The sequence below is a fragment of the Candoia aspera genome, chromosome 11 (genome assembly GCF_035149785.1).
Source record: "Candoia aspera isolate rCanAsp1 chromosome 11, rCanAsp1.hap2, whole genome shotgun sequence".
Classification (NCBI taxonomy): domain Eukaryota; kingdom Metazoa; phylum Chordata; class Lepidosauria; order Squamata; family Boidae; genus Candoia; species Candoia aspera.
Window position 1 is genome coordinate 3,662,341 of NC_086163.1, and position 18,678 is coordinate 3,681,018.

Sequence of the window (18,678 nt, forward strand, 5' to 3'; positions counted from 1 at the left end):
TGCTGTATTGTATGGATTAGCCTGGACAGACTCCACCATTCATCGTGTTAAGCCCAGGTGGAACTCCCTGTGCAAAAAGCTGCACCATCCCCAGGGAAAACAGGCATCCCTCCTTTAGTTTAGTCCTAAACTAAAACAGGACCCCAAATATAAGCCTTCTTTGAAATAACTGCAAGTAGAATATATGGGCACTCACTGAATCACTTTCCAAAATGCCAGCCCTGTCATGCTGCTAAGACAGCCCAGTATGGATTTATAGAATTGTAGCCATGGCAGCATTCCAGCCTGTCTCTTAGGGGCACACAAAATTCCTGATTTAATTGGCTAAATTGCCCTGTCACTCAGTCAAAGTTTATTTTGGTCAAAGACCAGTATAGAACAAAACAATTACCAAACTATTTAAAAGTAAAAGAGGAGGACCAAATATAAAACACAAGCTAAAGAAACAATACAGAATATTATTACCGCTATTATTACCAGTGCAAGCTGTGTCTTTAGATCAGTGTTTCCTCAACCCTGGCAACTTTAAGATGTGTGGACTTCAACTCCCAGAATTTCCCAGCAGCATGGCTGGCCAGGGAATTCTGGGAGTTGAAGTCCACACATCTTAAAATTGCCAGGGTTGAGGAAACACTGCTGTGGAACTAAGAGTTATTTGTCTAAAACTAAGACATAGAGCTAAAATAAGATAGAGGTAGGATGAAATGAAATGAAATGAAATGCCATCTATCTATCTCTATTTACTTAATGTTGTTCAAAAGTTAGGCACAGTTGTACTATATTGAGGGATGGGGATTAGTCAGCTTGGCAGCTTAACAGAATTTGGCAGTATCCATAATCCGGCTAAATTGTGGTTGTGTGTCTTGATTTTCCTCCCTCCCTTCCTTCCTTCCAATTTATACAGCTGCCTATCTCACTTTACATGACTCTAGACAGCTTACAATAAAATACCTAAAATACATGATATAAAAAATAAAACACACAGCAGCCAGGCATTATCCAACCATCATCCACACAGGCAGGAGACAGGCTCTGTCCCATCTTTATATATGACGCCGTTGTTGAAGAATAGATGTCTGAATTTTAAGGTTTAAGAAAACGCTGGTAACACCTGAGAAATAAATGCCCATTCTTGGCTTAGGGGTATTTATTTCTTTGCTTCGTTGAGGTATTACATGTATTTCCCACCTTTTCTCAAGAGTTAAAGGTGGCTTACACGGAAATTGCCCTTTATTTCATATTTGTACTTGCAGTCCTGCGAGGTAGGTTGACTGAGAGACAGTGACTGGCTCAAAGTCACCCAGAGGGTTTCCATGGTCACGGGTGGACTTGAACCTCTGACGCCTTTGCACAAGAACACCAACCTGATGGAATGATAACTGAAGACTGTATTGATCAAGGGGCAAAAGCTTTAAGGAAAGGAGTAAGCAAAAGACATATTTATAGTGGTAGGGCATGAAGAGCGCCAGATGTGTCATTATTTCATTATTACAGGTAGTCCTCGCTTAGCAACCACAATTGGGATTGGCATTTTGGTTGCTAAGTGAAGCGGTCATTAAATGAATCTGACCCAATTTTATGACCTTTTTGTGGCAATTGTTAAGCGCATCACCACAGGCGTTAATGAACCACCTGGTTGTTAAATGAATCACGTGGTTCTGCATTGATTTTGCTTGCCAGAAGCTGGCAGGGAATGTCAAAAATGGCGGTCACATGACCACGGGATGCTGCGATGGTCATAATTGCAAACTGGTTGCCAAGCACTCAAACTGTGTTCACATGACCGCAGGGATGTTGCAATGGTCATAAGTGTGAGGACTGGTCATAAGTTGGCTTTTCTAGCACCGTCGAAGTCTGAACCATCACTAAACGAATGGTTGTTAAGTGAGGACTGCCTGTAATTATAATGCGATATTGAGTAATGTTGGGTTGCTGTATTCTTATATACTGTTTGCATTGGCTTGACACTGTGGAGGTTTAAAAATTTTACAAATCAACATTTTCAAAATTCTGCGATATGAACATGTTCGTACAATGGAGAATGACACGAAACAGGGAGAGGCCCTCTTTATGTTTCTAACCATTGTTAGTGCTTCGTTTTTCAAGGAGACTTTTTTTTTGTTTTCGTGTGATATCCCAAACCAACCTTATCTGAGGAAGGAGAGCCAGATTTTTCTCAGTGGTTTCTTCTAGACGGAAGGCCATTGATGCTACCAATCAAGAGCCATTGTGCAGCTATTCTTGCCTGTTTTGTTTTGTTTTGTTTTGTTTCAGGAAAGAAAAATGTAAAAGCAGCACTGGGAAAGATGGGAAATTACAAATGGAACATGACATTGTCTAGACTGCCTGCAAAATTCCTTGGATAAGGTTGCATGATAAATCGTTTTGTTTAAAACTACCTTTTGGGACAGAGATAGAGTCCCTTAGATCAGTGTTTCTCAATCTCTGCATCTTTCAGATGCGTGATTTCAACTCCCAGAATTCCCTGGCCAACATTTCTGCTGGCTGGGGGATTCTGGGAGTTGAAGTCCACACATCTTAAAGCATGCTGGCTGGGGGATTCTGGGAGTTGAAGTCCACGCATCTTAAAGCATGCTGGCTGGGGGATTCTGGGAGTTGAAGTCCACGCATCTTGAAGTTGCTGAGCTTAAGAAACACTTAACATCAGCCTACAGATATCCCTTCCCATCCCACCAGCATTAAATTTCTTTCAACCAGGTAGGGTTGTCCTCCTCACGCAATCCTTGTCTATTTTCCACTCTTTCTCTTCTTACTGCAAAATGTCCATTAAGGAAAAGTGGGGAAGATAATTTTTGCACAAGCCCCTTTCAACTCGGAAGTACGCTGAGCTGGTATTTTTTCCAAACGTAATTGCTGCTGTGTAGGCATGCTTAATGAATTTGCAGATGACACCAAGCTGAAAGAACTAGTACTTCAGGAGACAGAAGAAGAAATTCAGTGTGACCCCGACCTCTTAGAGAAGTGGGCTGAAGAAAACAGAACGAGGTTGAAGAGAGACAAATACAAAAGCTTCCATTTTTGAAAAAGAAGGGAAATATACAGGTAAAGGGAGGAGACCCTGAAAGTGAGGCGTATGGAAAGGGTCTTGGCGTTTTAGTTAAATATAAGCATGCAGGGTGGTGGGAGGGCTGCTCAAGAGCCAAATGCAGTTTCCAAGTATGAGAAGTAATAGGACCCGTATCTTTGGCGTTGGCCAAATCCATCTATCCTGCTGTCGGTCGTGTGGAACAAGAAAGACACGGCCATCCGCAGTAAGCTGCAGCGCATACTCCTCGGGGGTGTAGGCGTTGCCAGCTTCACCCCACAACATGCAAAAGACTTGGAGGTAGATTCAGAGAAACCAAAACAGTTGCCGAGAATGACCAATTGGCAAATGACCAAGGGGTGGCAGCTGGAAACCAAGTCCTGTGAAGAGGGAGGGGTGGAATTGCGCATGGTTAGCTTTGGACAAGAGAGAGCAAACTGGGAATCCGATAGCGCTCTTCAAATACGTAAAGTGATGCCTTGCAAAAAAAGACCAGGCGCTGCTCTCTATCATCCCAGGATCCAAGACCCAGAAAGACTTTGTCAGAGCAGCGTTTCTCAACTTCAGCAGCTTTAAGGTGGGTGGACTTTGACTCCCAGAATTCCCTAGCTAGCCTGCATAGACTTCAATTCCCAGAATGCTTGCTGGCTGGGAAATTCTGGGAGTTGAAGTCTATGCATGGTGGCTAGGGAATTCTGGGAGTCAAAGTCCACCCATCTTGAAGTTGATGAGGCTGAGAAACACTGACTTAGAGGAAACCAAATGCTGAGCGAGTGTTAAGAAGAACTGGGCTAAAGCCAGGGTAATCTGAGAATAGGACCGGCAACACGACGTCGGTGAGTCGGTTTTGATTTGGATTCTTGCTCTGACCAGGGAGGGTGGGACTTGATGGTCCCTTTAAATCCTGTGCACCTGTGGAGTTTGGACAAGGAGAAACGACATCCAGATACACTGGATAGTATTGCAGGAAGCCAAGGGTGACGGGACATTGTGTTTTATCGTTTGTGTTCCTCGAACGAGCACATTGCCACAAGACACCAATTGCCCTGGAAACAGGAAGTCACCAATATGTTCCTCCTGGCTGCTGGGCAGACAGGGAGGGTAAAGCGATGATGATGGTGATTCACAATTGCGCTGTTTGGCAGTGCAGTGAAATGTATCTTCAACCAGAAGAACAGCCATTGTTTCCCTCCTTGCAAGCCTTGGTCCCCCTCCTTCCTTTCAGTGTCCAAGGACAAGATGTGGAAAATACTGCAAAGCAGGTTCTGCAGCTGTAAAGCTGCTCCACCGGAGAATTACTCAGCTGGATTGGAAGAGATGCAAGCGGGCAACGGAGGAACCGTCCCTAAAAGCTACTGGAAGGAAAAGCCCCGATCGATCAGGGCGAAAGAGCTTCGGGAGAGCAGACTGGGAGCAGGTTCTGTGCGTGAGGGGTCCGGCATCACAGTCCTGGGATGAAATGCTCACGTGACGGAACCCTGGCTTGCTTTTGCCCAGCGCCTTTATTCAGTGAGCATCCTCAATTCCCAGGAGCTGAATATCCTGATGCGCAGCAGCCGAGCCCGTCCCAGGGCCGTGAGAAGCACAACTCTGTCGCTGAGCCGTCTTGCTGGGGCACCAAGATCGGCAGTTGCTGAGAAAAGCGTCACAGACGTTGGAGTTCCTGTGGTGGGAGTGGAGCGAAAGCTGTTTCCGGGTTTCTCGGTTTCGCTGACCGAGCCTCCCCCTTAAGCTGCGCCTGCCCTGCCTAGCCTGGCCTTGCCACGTCTTTCACGCTGAAGAGCTGCCCAACCTTTCGCAGCGGCAGAGAGATGCCCATCCAGGGTCCCCGGCCCAGGATGACAGCTCTTTGGGGAAAGGCGCGACCAAAGGCCAAGAGGCTCTTGCGGATGACTTTTGTTTCAGGTTTGGCTGGCAGCGGCCCCCTCGTTTTTCAGGAAGACCTTTCGAGCTGTGACAGCTATGAGATCAGCAAAAACTCTCGTTAAAGGAACCTGGAATGGGAATGGCTCTGTGCCTCGGCTCTGTTCCCATTGGCCACATTTCCTTCTTTATTAGATTTCTATCCTGCTTTTTAGCACAGGGTGGATTCCACGGAACACTCTCTTCCTGTTTTCCCCCCCACCACAGCCTTGTGAGGTGGGCTGGGCTGAGGCTGGCCCCAAATCTCCAAGGAGCTTGTGTGGTGGATGGAGGGCCTCGAACCTGGGCCTGCCCTGGGGCAGTCGCCGCTATATTGGACGGGCTTGCTCATGTAGGAGTGGTGGCACTTCAACCCCCATGTTTGTGGTGATGCCCCTGGGGACACGGGGAGCTCTAACCAGTGATAGGGGGGTGGGACATTTTCCATCCTTTTTAAAATAAAGCAGATTTTCCCCATAGATTTCCCCTCGGCTTCATACAATTTCTAGTAAGCCCCAGTAATCACAGGGGTGCTTAAAAGTTTGAGAACCTTTTTGAATTTCCCACATTTCTGCAGAAACATGACCCAGAACGCGATCTGTTCTCCACACAAGTCCTAAAATGAGAGAGAGAGAGTTAAAAAATGAGTCAAAAACATGATACTTGTCCATTGATTCATGGAGGAAAATAATCCAAGGCGACATATAGCTTGGGGCAAAGGACTATGAACCTTTGCTTTCCGTAGCTGGTGTGCCCAGTTCAGAAGGGTTCACAAACTTGAAACACCACTGTAGCTCAGGAGAAAAAGGACGTGCTTCGTCCGACTGAAATGGAAGTCCTGTGCAGAAAAACGGGGTGCTGGGGGGCAACCTCTGTGAAAAAAAAGATGAATCGTAAAGGAGATAAGCATTTAAATCAGGGTTTCTCAACCAGGGTTACGTGAGAGGCCGCTGGGGTTCTGCGGGAGATCACAATTTATTTAAAAATGATTTCAAATTTGAGCAACTTCATATTAAAGAGGTACGGGTCATTCTTCATTTTTAGTTTAAGAACACAGTTAATGCATAGATACAGGCCTGTGCATGAAACAATTATAATAATGTTGTAACTTCTGGCCTATATTTGAGCCTGAGTGTGCAGGGGCTCCCGGAGGCCTGGAAGATATTTCAAGGGTTCCTCCAGGGTCGGAAGGTTGAGAAAGGCTGATTTAAATGAAGAGAAGATAAAGATAAGATAAATGAAGTCCAGGTAATCTCCATGAAAAAAGAAGGTGAGTTGTGAAGGAGATAAGCGTTTGACAACATGCAACGCCCACTTTTTGTGTTGCTTAGATTTATTAATATATCAGCGTTTTCAGTCCCTTCTGATTTTTGTTTGTTTTTGTTTGTTTTTCAATGTCAGTTGGCCGGTCTCAAAAACCCAAAACAGGGTTGGACTGAGTTAGTACTTGGATGGGAGGCCACTACTAAATCTCAGGGTTGCAGGCTAGACTAGGAAATCGGGAAATTACTCTGGAAGTAGTAATGGCCACCCTTTTTACATTACTGACAAGAAAATTGCACAACTTGAGCGCCACTCGCCTGGCTAGTAAAATAGACTGGCTTTGCCCATTACTGAGAATAAACACAAAACTCAAACAAATGCGCTTGGTAAGGCTACGGATCTGTGCCTGTTGGAATAAATGCATTTCCACTTAAGACATCTGAGGGACTTAACTGCAGAGGGTGGAAAGCGTTGTAAGCATTTTCTCTCACACGCGCGGGTAACTGTTCATGCCTCTGTTCTTTGAAAGTCTGGCCAGGATTGTTCAGGTTGGATTGGTTGACATGAGCCAGTGAATAAACTGTAATTGGGGTATAATTCACACAGGGCACTAAGCCTTGAAGAGAGGGGAGCAACTTTTGTTGGCTGGCCAAGATTTAATATTTTGAGGAGGAGCTGGCCCTGGCCTGGGCCCATCACAAGCGTGGAAGTGGCTTGGCTTTTCTGTTTTATTCCGCTTTCAGAGGATTGCTTGCATGGCCTGCACATTCTCTGCAAAAATAAATATTGCAAGCACCACCACCCCCTTTTGTATCTCTGGATTGTCTTGCACAGCTTACACAAACTGAGTATTTTTCAACGTGTTGTCTTATACAAGAAGAAAATCCTGCCCCCCCCCCGCACCGTCTGTGTTGAATTTGCCAGTCCTTAAGAAGGGGAGGGGAATCATGAGAGGCCTGCCCCCCCCCCCTTTAGCTTCTCGAGATTTGGCGGGGATGGCTCACGGACCTCGTCAGCCTGCATTTGCAGGCACGGGAATCAGGCATTTCCTTTTAAAATTAAATGCTTGAAAGGACCTGGATTTTGAAGCCAGTAGAACCCTGTCCTTTATTTTTGCTCCTGTCAGATTGTACTGTGCAATATTAATCCTCAGGCTAAATGTCATCTCAGATCATGGAAATAAGGCGGCATTTAAAACCCTTTCAGGCGTACGCAGTTTTGTAACACTGAAGCACTTTTAGAGCACTTTCTGTCATGCTCAACTTTACAGTTGTTTCATTCCACTTATAGCATATCAGTTCATGTGCCGGTGCAGTGGGAGTGATGCATTTGGCTTCGGGAACTCTCGGTAGAATCGAGCAATGAAATTCACTCGGTGACCTTGTAGGAAGTTAATATTCTCAGCTAAGTGTACCTCACAGGTTGGGGGTGAAGTCGATTTCCCTCCCGCATCTATTTGTACATTTAAAGTGTTTGGGGTTAGCCCCTCTGTGTGATGAACCCTCGGCACGATGTTATGCAAAAGGTAAAATGTACATAAAACAAAAAGTGGAGCTTCTTCAAGCCAAGCTCAGATAATTTTCTGGACAACAATATTGGACGTGGCCTTTTGTGTACATGTCCCAGTTTAGCCTAGTGTCCTGGGATCCCCTGGCGGTCTCCCATCCAAATCCTAATCAGGGTCCAAAACCACGTAGCTTTCCGAGATCAGCCAAGGTTGGCTAGGCCCTGCCACCAAGCTAGGCTGTGAAATAAAACTGGGGATGAATAGCAAATCAGGGAGTGGAATGGATTACAAAACATTCATCGGAACAGTGTTATCATTGCCAGCTGCTTAAAAGAACAATATAGAGCTGAGATTGGCCATATGGCCCTCTCAAGCACTGTGTGCTGCCGGGCCACAAGGTGGAGGCCGCTGGCTGTGCAATTTAAAAAAGAAAGAGTCAGTATTTCACCAGAACAATTAAACAATAAAATCTGACAAGATCTTGATTGCAAAGTGAGTATAGGGTGACGCGGGTGCAAAAACGGCAAATACCATTTTAGATGGTATCCACAGAAGTATCGTTTCTGAATCATGGGAAGGAATCACTTCGCTCTATTCCGCCTCAGGGGTCAGACTGGCCCCCACGCCTTCCTCCCAAATATGGTGAGATTCAGACAGGCTGGAATAGGGGCAGGGGTAGGGTGGGGGAGGGCAACGAGGAAGATGCGAAGACCGGAAACCGGGCCCCAGTGAAGGGGACGGAAGATGCTGGGCGTCGGTCGCCCTGAGAAAATGCAACCCAGGGAGGGGGAGATGGGCGGTAATAGAAATTTGAATAATAAATAAATAAATAAATATTCCTCCCTGGGTTGCATTTTCTCAGGGCGACCGACGCCCAGCATCTTCTAAAGGCCGGAAGGAGGTCCAGGCCTGCTCTCTGCGTTGCAGGGCACTGAAAAATGGATTAAGTCCCAGGAAGTCAGACTTCAACAGACTACCTGGGTGGAGAAAGACTTCATAGAGCAGTTAGGCAGTGGGGTTCATCTCCTAGGGAGAGGGGCCTTCTGTTCCCGGAATAAGAGGTCAAGCTTCCACCGCCCCATTGTGGCCGCCATCTTGACCTTTTTGAGCCCACCCTGCCGACCCCCTTGGTGGACAACCATGCCCACATCCACCTCGTTCTTTCTCTTGCCTCTCGCCGGCTCCCCATTTTGAATGGAAACAATTGGGTGGAAATACAGGGGATCCCTTGCAAGCTGGGGGTGCCCCCTTCCCCAGCCTGGTGCCCTCTGGATTTCATCGGTTAGCCTAATCAGCCTTGCTGCGATTTCCTCCGTTCGGGGCAGATGCGTTCGGCTGCTGCCACCCCAGTAATTACCGCCTGCATGCCCTCCCCCAAATGTCTGTTTCGAAACATCCGAGCACCGTTATTACCGTACAGACCTATCCACGCTGCATAAGCCAAAAATGGCAGAGCTCTGTTCCCAAGGAGTTTTATCGCTTAACAGCAGGGCCAGCCTATATATAGGCTTCCTCTTCCCGCAAGCCGTGCTGCAGCTGTTTCGGAGTGCGTCTGCCGCCTAACCCCCGCTTCCTTTCCCCTCTCTTTTCCAGGTTTCAAGTGCCCCATTTGCTCCAAATCAGTGGCTTCCGATGAAATGGAAATGCACTTTATCATGTGTCTGAGCAAACCCCGTCTCTCCTACAATGGTGAGTTCTCCAGGAGGCCCTTTCGGGCACGTGGAGCCCCGTTGGCCAGGTCTGGCGGCGGCTGCCAAGCACAAAAGCCTGGGGCACCCGGGAGGCGTCTCAGCCTGGCCTTCTGGCTGGTGTCCCAGGGAAATGCCCGAGCCAATTCTCTCCACCCTCCATGTTAGCTCTCCTGCCATCTTATTCCCTGCCCTGTCAACCTCACGTCTCCTGCCCCTGCGTGCATGGCACGGGCCACACCCTGACATGAAGTTCTGTTACCCTGGCCCAGAAAGGCTGAGCCTGCATCGGGTGGGGCAGGGAGAGAAGGGGAATTATAGCCCCGTTTGTGCATCTAGGTAAGAGCAAGGCCGACTTCCTTAATTTTTCAGAAGGTGATTGTTTGAGTTGCTGCTACCGCACTGGGTGCCAAGTTCTATTCCTGGAGGACGAGCCCACCCCCAGGGGGGGTGGGAAGATAAGCTGCCCATTTGTGGCACCTCTGTCATTGGCAGGCAGCAGGGGGGGGGCTCTGCCCAATCTGGGCTGCCCGGATCCAGAGGGCTCCAGAGAGAACTCGGCTGCCATCTAGGGAGTGTCTGGAATGTGGCTGCCCAGCCAGGCAAAGGGGTGGGGGAGACAGTCATTGGTGAGTTGCTCCCCCTTGCGTCTGTCATCAGTGGCCTTCTGCCTGGCATGGGGCAGGCAGGGGGCAGTGCCAGCTTTGTCCAGCGCTGCTGCCACTGCTACCATCTCGGGCAGCCAGCTGGCTCCAGATTTGGGGAGGGGCCGCTGCCTCCCCGCCGCAGGAAGGAGCGTGCCAGCTCCCAGGGAGGAGGAGGCCTGGTGGGTGGGCAGGCGAGGAGACATCTGCTCTAGCAGCAATGCCAGCCCGTGTCATCCCTGCAGCGTGCCCGATGATGGTCTGGGGGATCCACCCAGCCTGCGACGGCGGAGACGGCGCCAGGCAGCCCCCAGCTGCTTGCTGGGAGGGGGCCAGGAGAGGAGGAGGGGGCGCAGCATTGCTTCATGCTGCAGCCAGGGCTTCCCAAACCACCCAGCCTCAGCCAGAGGGCCCCTGCCAGCCCTGCCAGCCGGGATGCAGCAAAGAGCATCCCTTCCTTGCCCATGGGGGGGGGGGCTTTCCTCCTCTCCCTCCCCAGCTCTGGTGTGCATCTGACGTGCGCCTACGTGAGGTTGTCTGGGGCCAAGCGCTGGGGGGAGGGGGAGGCAGGAGGGATCGGTGCAAGCAACCCGCCCACCCCGCACTTAGCAACTTTGTCCTCCTCCCCCTCCTCCTCCCCCCTCCGCCGCCCCAATTGCTGTCAGGCTTATCTTTGGAGCTGCCAAGCCCAGGCAGGCTTTCACAGTGGCACCCTCGGGGAGACGGCAGGGAACAGGCTGCTGCGTCTGGTCTGCCCCAGATGCATGGGACTACAGTGCCTAGAGTTCCCAGCCCCCCCCCCCCCAATGTCCCTCTTTCAAGCTTTGGGCTTCCTTGGCAGGTGGAATTGCCAATTTGGGCAAAGATAGCCCTCTGTCCCTCGCTCAAACGGGGCACATTTTATTCCAAGGGGCCAGGGGAACGCCTTCCCTCATTTGCCAGTTCAGACATCGGGCTGCGCTGTAGGCCGGCTATTTTAACCATGGTTTGGCGTCAGGCCTAAAACGAGCCAATGATTTGCAATGGGAAAAATACCAGGGAAGCTTTATTTTCATCCTCCTGCATTCCTAACATAAGTTCATCCTAATTGTTTATTTTCTAGAATCCCACTTGGGTCATTCTTTCTTTTTTTAAAAAAATATGACCTTGATTTTTTAATTTGGGTTTGAAATTATCAAATCCAAGGAATTCCTGAATCTGAGCTTTATTGCTCCTGGTTCAAGGATGATGCTCTTTCACGTGCCCAAGATTCTGTAATACGTTACAGTCGCATGCCCATTTAAGAAGCCTGGGTGTCGTAGTGATGAAGGGGTCAGGCTGGGATGGGGGTGTCCAGGCTCCGGTCCACAGCCCCCCCTCCCCGCAGCCCTAGAATCTTCCTGAGGGAGTTGGTCTCAGCCCAGCCTACCTTACAGGGTTGTTAGGGGAGAAAATGGGATGAGGAAGTGCTGTGAATCCGCCTTGCGTGAATTAGATCAATCTGTATCTATTAGACCAATTTATAAAGGGTACAGGTAGGTCTCAATTAGTCCAGTTAACAAATCCCATTAAATGGCTGCATTATTCAGATTTGCACTATTTGAAGTGATATTTCTATGGAAAATACAGCAAATGGTTCCAGCTTGATGGAAATAGGCAATGAAAAATTTTAAATTTTTGTAAGTATATTAATTAAATATTACAGTAAAGGATAAAGGGAATAAATTTATAATTTAAATTTATGGTTAACAAAGTCATGTAGTGGTTATAGAAAGCAAAAAAAAAAAAAATCCTACTGTGGATTCAGGCATTCCAACATCTTGTCCTATTTTAGTGTTGCAATGACCATGTTCTTGTCATTCAATTACATCAAATTTTTGCTCTAATGTAAAAATGAGCCTCTTCTTTTTAAAACTTGTACTGTTTTCCTCTGACGGAATCTTCATTTTCTCCATTTTGCACACACAAAGATGACCAGCGTCTAAAACCCCAGCCACAATGCCTTAACTGAATTTTGGGTCACATGGAACGCGACCTGGTATATCAATTTACAATTCGCACTAAATTGAATATTGCATTATTCAAAGTCACACTAGTTGCAGCCTGTATAACTTAGACACAACTGTCTACTTGTGATCAGTTGCTTCCAGCATCCAGTCATGCTGATGGGAAAATACCCGTGTGATAATTTGGAGCAAACCAGGGCGCTCCCCTCCTCACCCTGGTATGGAAATGGCACGTTCTTCTCCCAATCCGGTGATTGCCACTTGTGGCCTACAATTCCCAGCGTTCCCTACCAGGCAAGCTGGAAGGGAGGGAATGTTAGGCCTTGTAGTGCAAGACATGGGGAGGGTGGAAAGTTAGGGAAGTACATTCCAGACACAGGTCTGAACCCATCAGTGGGGCAGTCTCAGCTTCTGGGGGGACAGCGTGGAATCACCTTGAAACCTTTCATATTTTTCCTTGAAGGGTATTTGGGTGAAGGAACATGTAAGACTTGAAGGAGCCATTAAGCCAGGAAGGTCAATGATCAAGTTTGGGAACATGCTATGGATGCTCCCGCAAAAAGGCTGCCCTGGTAGACATGGCCAATCCCAAAACAGTCTGGCCTGTTCGTGCTTCCACACCCTGCACACCCTTTCTGCACCCACGGCATATGGATGCAGAAATATTCTTTGAGAATTAATTTTAGGCCTTCATCTTGTTTTGGGTGATTTTCTCTGAGAAACAAGATGGTTGACCCAATCATCCTGGTTGTCCTCAGCACGTGTCTGAGAAAATCTTCAGCCCTGGCCAGATGAATGTGTGTGATCTAGAACCTGACATCCTCAGCTGTGTGAAGGTCATCAAGTCAACAAACCGGGTGATGCAAAGACTCGGCAGTCAGGGATCGTGAATTCCTAAGAAACCAGTAAACCTGGGTCTGGTCTGAACCATTACTGATGGGAGCTTTAATTCTGCAATGTCCTTTCATGTTACAGCCCCTCTTCTTACAGGCTTAGAAATGGAGCCCCAGGTTGAGAGGGTTGACATAATAGGAACAGCTTATAGGCTGGTCCACACAACATATGGAGGTTCCCCCAAGGTGCCAAGGCTTCCTCCAACATGGTGGATCCCAAACAACCTATCCTCATTCAAGCCTGGTCAAATGGGCTGTGTGAACCTAGCTGCCCTTTTCTGACTCAGCTCATCCTGCCCCTGCCTCCTCTTTCTCTCCTGCAGACGACGTGCTAACGAAGGACTCGGGCGAATGCGTCATTTGCCTGGAAGAACTTCTGCAAGGAGACACGATAGCCCGGCTGCCCTGCCTCTGCATTTATCACAAGAGGTAGAGTATGAACGAGCCTTGGGGCCCCCAGGAAAGGGCCCAAGTCGGGCCTCCTGGTTAAGAGGGGCTGAGAGGCTGGGAAACGACCGTGTTGGTCTCTCAAGGCTTCTGTATGAACCATGAGCTGCTTCGGACACTTCTACTCCAAACCTCAAGACTGGCCAGCACGGCAACTCCCTTCTTCTGCAATAGCTTCACTCTGCAATGCAGTGAAGTGAGGAGTCCCTTTTCTCTTCTGAAGCTGTATAGATTCCTGGTTTGAAGTGAACAGATCCTGCCCAGAACACCCGTCAGATTGACTGCGGGATCACAGGCGGACCTCTCTCCAGGTGAGGCCCTGCCTCTTTGTCTTGAATGTGCCCGTTGTGGAGAATCTCACTCCCCAAATAAAGTCTGTGCCAACTCCCCGCTCAACATGGAGCATTAAAGAAAAATGCAGTCTGGACCAAGATGATCGATCCATTTATGGTTATGCTGGTTGAGAATGTGGAAAGTCGCAGGCCCCGTAGAGACAGGGAGCACCACTGAGCTCGGGAAGGCTGCAGAAAAAGATTTAGCAAACATTAGACCACTTTTAACGGAGGCATCTGAATGCAGGTGAAAATGGAAAGAAACGCTATCAGCCCTCCTAACAAAGGAATTGGTTAGTAACCAATAAGAGAAAAAGCAGGCTTTTTAAACAGTTTTGCACCATGTGACTTGTCTGTAAGAATTGCAAACAGGAAGTAAACTCTCAAAAACTAATACTTGTTTTAATTTTTGCCTAAACAAAACTCAATAAATAAAGTCCCTGAGCCAGCCTTAGTTTTGCTGGCAACCGTAGAGAACAGGATTACCATTGCTTGTCTTCCAGGATTCTCTTTCAAATTCCTAGTCCAGCCTTGGGATTTTTCTGGTGATTTCCCATCCAAGTTGAAATCCACTCTGACCCTGAATAGCTTTTGAGATCATTAGTGGTTGGCTAAACTAAACTAAACTAAACATCCCTAAACTAAACACTGCTTGATCTCGTGTTTGGTTCAAATGTTCTCATAAACCTCGAGACATATTTTAATGAACCAAAATGGTAGGATTCTCCCAAGGCCCTAGTGCTGTCCTGTTCAACGAAAGTGTCTCTGAAACAGGGTGATTTCCAGGTTCATTAGTTTGAGCTCAACAATCTCAACAGGATGATGTAGTGTGCACATTCTGCATTTGCTCTCCCAGAATATGGTTGAATATATTTTCTCCGTGTGCTTCTATAAAGGATGTCCTCGCCCCTCTCTTTCCTGCTAATCGAAATGCCTCTTTGATTTTATTCTGAGTTTATGCAGCTTTTTGTGTGTCTCAGGAGTGGGAATGGGGGTGGGAAAATGTTACCCACTCACTCCAGGAATTTGAGAAATGTCCCTGTAAAATGCAGAATAATCTTATACTCTGCTTTGACCTGGAGGCAATTTCCACAGATGGCCTGGATGGCTCTGAATTTGAATGTTTTTCTTGTTTTGGTACTCCTCCGTCACCTGACAAGGCAATCGTGCCCAAAGCTGCCTTCTAACAGATGTATTAGGGCTACATCCAAAGACTTCTCAGGCAACGTGGCTTACGATTCAGGGAATTCCTGTCCAAAAACATCTGAAGGCAACTGGAGGAGCATAGCTGAATTCACAACAGGGGCCAAATCCTACAGCTGCGTTAACGATGTTCTCATTAGGGCTGTGCAGGGCTTTGGACATAATTAGGAAGTGGCAGTTCAGATGCTCTGGAAATGCAAGCTCTTTAAAGCAGCTGCATCTTTTCCGCATGTCCATACTGTACACACACAGTTACTTTTTACAGCTGCCATGCAATCCCAGGAAAAGATACAGCTGCTGTAAAAAGCTGCAGAAAGGTGCTACTGCACAAAGCATTGCACAGCCCTAGTTCACATGTTGTGTGATGCCCCAGTTGCAGAACACTTTATGCCCTGACCAATAAACCACATTCTGGCTTCACGTGATGATCCATTTCTCACAACAAACAAAGACCATGGCTGGCTTCCCTTCAGTACACTAGCCACGAACCACCCAAACCCATTTTAGTCAAGCCAGTCGTGCTCGGTGAATCCAGCTTCAGAATCAAAGGTTGGGTGTCCAAAGCAGTGCCTTCAACGGCAAAACTGATTGGGATTCCCAGCCCTTCCTCATAAAAGTCCACTTACCCCAAGTGGATCCCCCCATTTCAGCAATACGATGATTTATGGCAGTGTTTCTCAAGCTTGACAACTTTATGCGCTTGATGCTGGCTGGGGAATTCTGGGAGTTGAAGTCCACCCATCTTAAAGTTGCCAAGGTTGAAAAACACTGATTTAGGGAAAGATGACTTTGCTGCTGGTGGGAAACGGTTGGGACTCAAAAGCCTTTCCATATTTCTGGGATCTACCAAGATCTGCCTTTGGCCACTGGAAGATCCTTGCAGGACCAGTCCAAAGACCTAACTTGTCAACTTTGTTTGCACAGAGCCAGCTAAGTGCCAATGGAAAACCTCTAACTCATCCTTTTCTGGATCTTTGGGGGAAAGGCAAATTTCCAGGTGGGGAGGTGGGGAGTGAAGAACCCCCAGCGAGAAGCACTGGTGCTTATGGTTAGGTCCTCTGCTTTGTTCCTTGGAAGGCTTAGAAATGAGGTCCACCTGCTTCTTCACATAGGATGCAGTTTCTGGGGCCTGTTCAGCACCAACGCTGCTCTTTTCTCGACAGGTCACCTCACCATCCCTCCTCCTCACCCCCCCAACATCCTCCGAACCAGCTCTGGGACCCCCTTCAATGGCAGCACCGGCACTTTGCGTTCCATTCCAGCTTTCAAGGGCAGAGAAGACCCCAAAGAGCAGCCGCCGCTTCGCAGGGCCATCCCTTGGCAGCCGCCCGCCAGCCCGGGCAGGGGGGAGAAGAGGGTCCGGGGCAGAAGCCGGTGGTCCCTGGGCCCCCACCCCACAGCAGCGCCATGATGTTTGTTTGGGCTGGATCCAGCCACGAACTAAACGGAGCACGGGGTCAGCACCATGCAAGGACTCTTCCTGCCTGCCACAGGCAGGTCACACTTTTGCACGGGCAAGGTGGTGGTTCCCCCTCCCTGTTTTTTTCTTGGAGCAGGGAGGCCATTTTCCCTCTCCCCACCGGTCCTGAGGAGGAGAGAAGAATCAGGCATTTTATGTTGCATTTTTTGAAGGCGTTGTAGGTTTGTCTTTTCAAGTGTTTACAAAACAGCCATTTCGTGTCAACCAACGTACCAGGTGATGTTTACAAGACTGCATACTCAGGCAGGTGAGGAGCAGAACTTTCCAAGACCTTTTTCTTTCCCCCACCACCCCCCATTGCCAGAAGTCCCTTTGCTCTCTCTTCCTCTTCCTCCCCGTTTGAACACCCCCCTCCGGGCTGGCTTCAGGGGCAGTCGCCATTCGCAAGTGTCCTGCTGCAATACAAGAACGGTTTTTGGCCCTTTGTGGAACACAGAACTGGGCCTTTTCTTGAAGCAAAAACAGAGATGATATACCCCCCACACACACACACCCTCCCGCCCCACCAGTCCACACTTGAGCACGAAGCAAAGACTGGCTGGGCCACCGGGGTGGGTGGGGGGGAATTCTTATGGACGGTTTTGATCCGCAGGAAAAGTATCTGTATTTATATAGGAAAAAAACAAAAAAAAGAAAAGAAACTTTAAAAACGACAAAAAAATCAAAGCTTGGGAAGGGAAACTTCCCCTATTAGTCAAGGTGTTTTGATATGGTATTCAATAATGCTCAATAAAATAGTCACTGTTATTTTATTTCCAGGTATTCTTATTTGTCTAAAGGGGACGGGACAGGACGGGACAACTACGATGTGTTTAACTACAATTTGTTTTTTAAAACTCTGGAATGTTGCCAGTCCCTTGAAGTGGGCACATGAAATAAGAGATGTGGGTGTTTGTGAGCAACATTCTGGTTAAGCCACAAGTTGAAAATGGTTTGAGATGAATTGTTTTTAAAAATATCTATAATGAAATCGGAGCAGGATTTACATTACTACAGGTTACAAGTTTTTAAAATAAAAACAGTTTCTTTATCAGGCTGCAATTACACCCAATTCCTCCGCCTGTAGAGAGAGAGAAGAATAAGGAGACAAAACTGAAATAAAACCCAGCATAATTTCTGGCTAACCATGTTACCTATTTCTACAGCAACAGCCATTTTTGAAGCAGAAGTTCCTCTGTTTGCCTGATCTGAATTTCCCAACTTCTGGGAAGTTCCAAACTTGAATCATAAATGCAGGAACAATGTTAGTCCTGTTTTCCCTGACCTCAATTCACAGCTTTTCTCAAGTTCTGCCCCTTGATTTTAAAGGACCAAACTTTTTCAGTCTCCAGCAAAGGGAAGGCCTGGGTATGAGTCCCTGTGTACGTGACAAGGAGCATCCCTCCTTCACAGGGATGTGTATTCTCTGGCTGCTGGCCACTTGCAATATTGTGAATGTCTGGCAAGTGGGTTACGTCCCCAACAGGTTGAAATTCCACAAGACAGCCTTTTCTTAGCGTAACTGGAGAAAGACACATCAATGACCTGCATGATGCTGATGATACTCCGATAGCCGAAAACGCAAAGGATCTGCAAGCTCTAGTAATAAAAGTTAAGGAGCACAGTGAAAAAAATGGGACTAACATTAAATATCAAGAAGACTAAACTAATGGCAACAGGTAGAACAACCAGCCTTCGAATTGGCAGTGAGGGTACTGAAGTGGTGGGGAGCTTTGGCCTTTTAGGGCCAACCATCAACAGTAAAGGAACAAGCAGTCAAGAACTATGCCGCAATGATTTGGTAACTTGGTCGAGCAGCCGTGAAGGCCCCGGAAAAGATACTCAGATGCTGTGATGTGACAGTACCTACCAAGATCGGAATTGTGCCAGCCATTCTTTGTGACACTTTATAGAACTGGAAGTTGGACTTTGAGGAAGCAGGAGAGGAAGAGTATTGACACTGCTGGTGTTGGAGAAGATTCCTGAGAATACCACGGACGGCCAAGAAAACAAACCAATGGATCATTGAACAAATCGACCCAGAGTTCTCAAGAAGGGGACAACCAGCAGCAAGGTGGATGGGCTCCGTTACAATAGCTAGCTTTAGTCTGGGGTTGCCTGGGATGATCCTATCCGCCTTAATAGCAGCATCAGTGAAGATTCTGTGTGTGTGGAATCTTCTACTTGACAGATAAAACAATCCCCTTCTCCTGCTGGCTTAACCAGTAGGAGAAATCTGGACTATAGAAGCGCATCCTGTTCAAATTCGCTAGAGCCTTGCCAAAGCAAAAAAAAATCCCAGGAGAGAA

General features: G+C 47.7%; 1 protein-coding gene across 1 annotated transcript in view; it reads left to right on the forward strand.

Moving 5' to 3' along the window:
- The window catches only part of ZNRF1 (zinc and ring finger 1), a 36,289-nt gene extending 19,147 nt beyond the window's left edge, over nucleotides 1-17,142 (forward strand). Inside the window, exons 2-5 of the mRNA XM_063312719.1 lie at nucleotides 9,312-9,407; nucleotides 13,252-13,357; nucleotides 13,599-13,686; nucleotides 16,074-17,142. Of these exons, the coding sequence (XP_063168789.1) occupies nucleotides 9,312-9,407; nucleotides 13,252-13,357; nucleotides 13,599-13,656 (260 nt within the window). The 3' untranslated portion in view covers nucleotides 13,657-13,686; nucleotides 16,074-17,142. The remainder of the gene's footprint in view (nucleotides 1-9,311; nucleotides 9,408-13,251; nucleotides 13,358-13,598; nucleotides 13,687-16,073) is intronic.
- The last annotated feature ends 1,536 nt before the right edge of the window (nucleotides 17,143-18,678 follow it).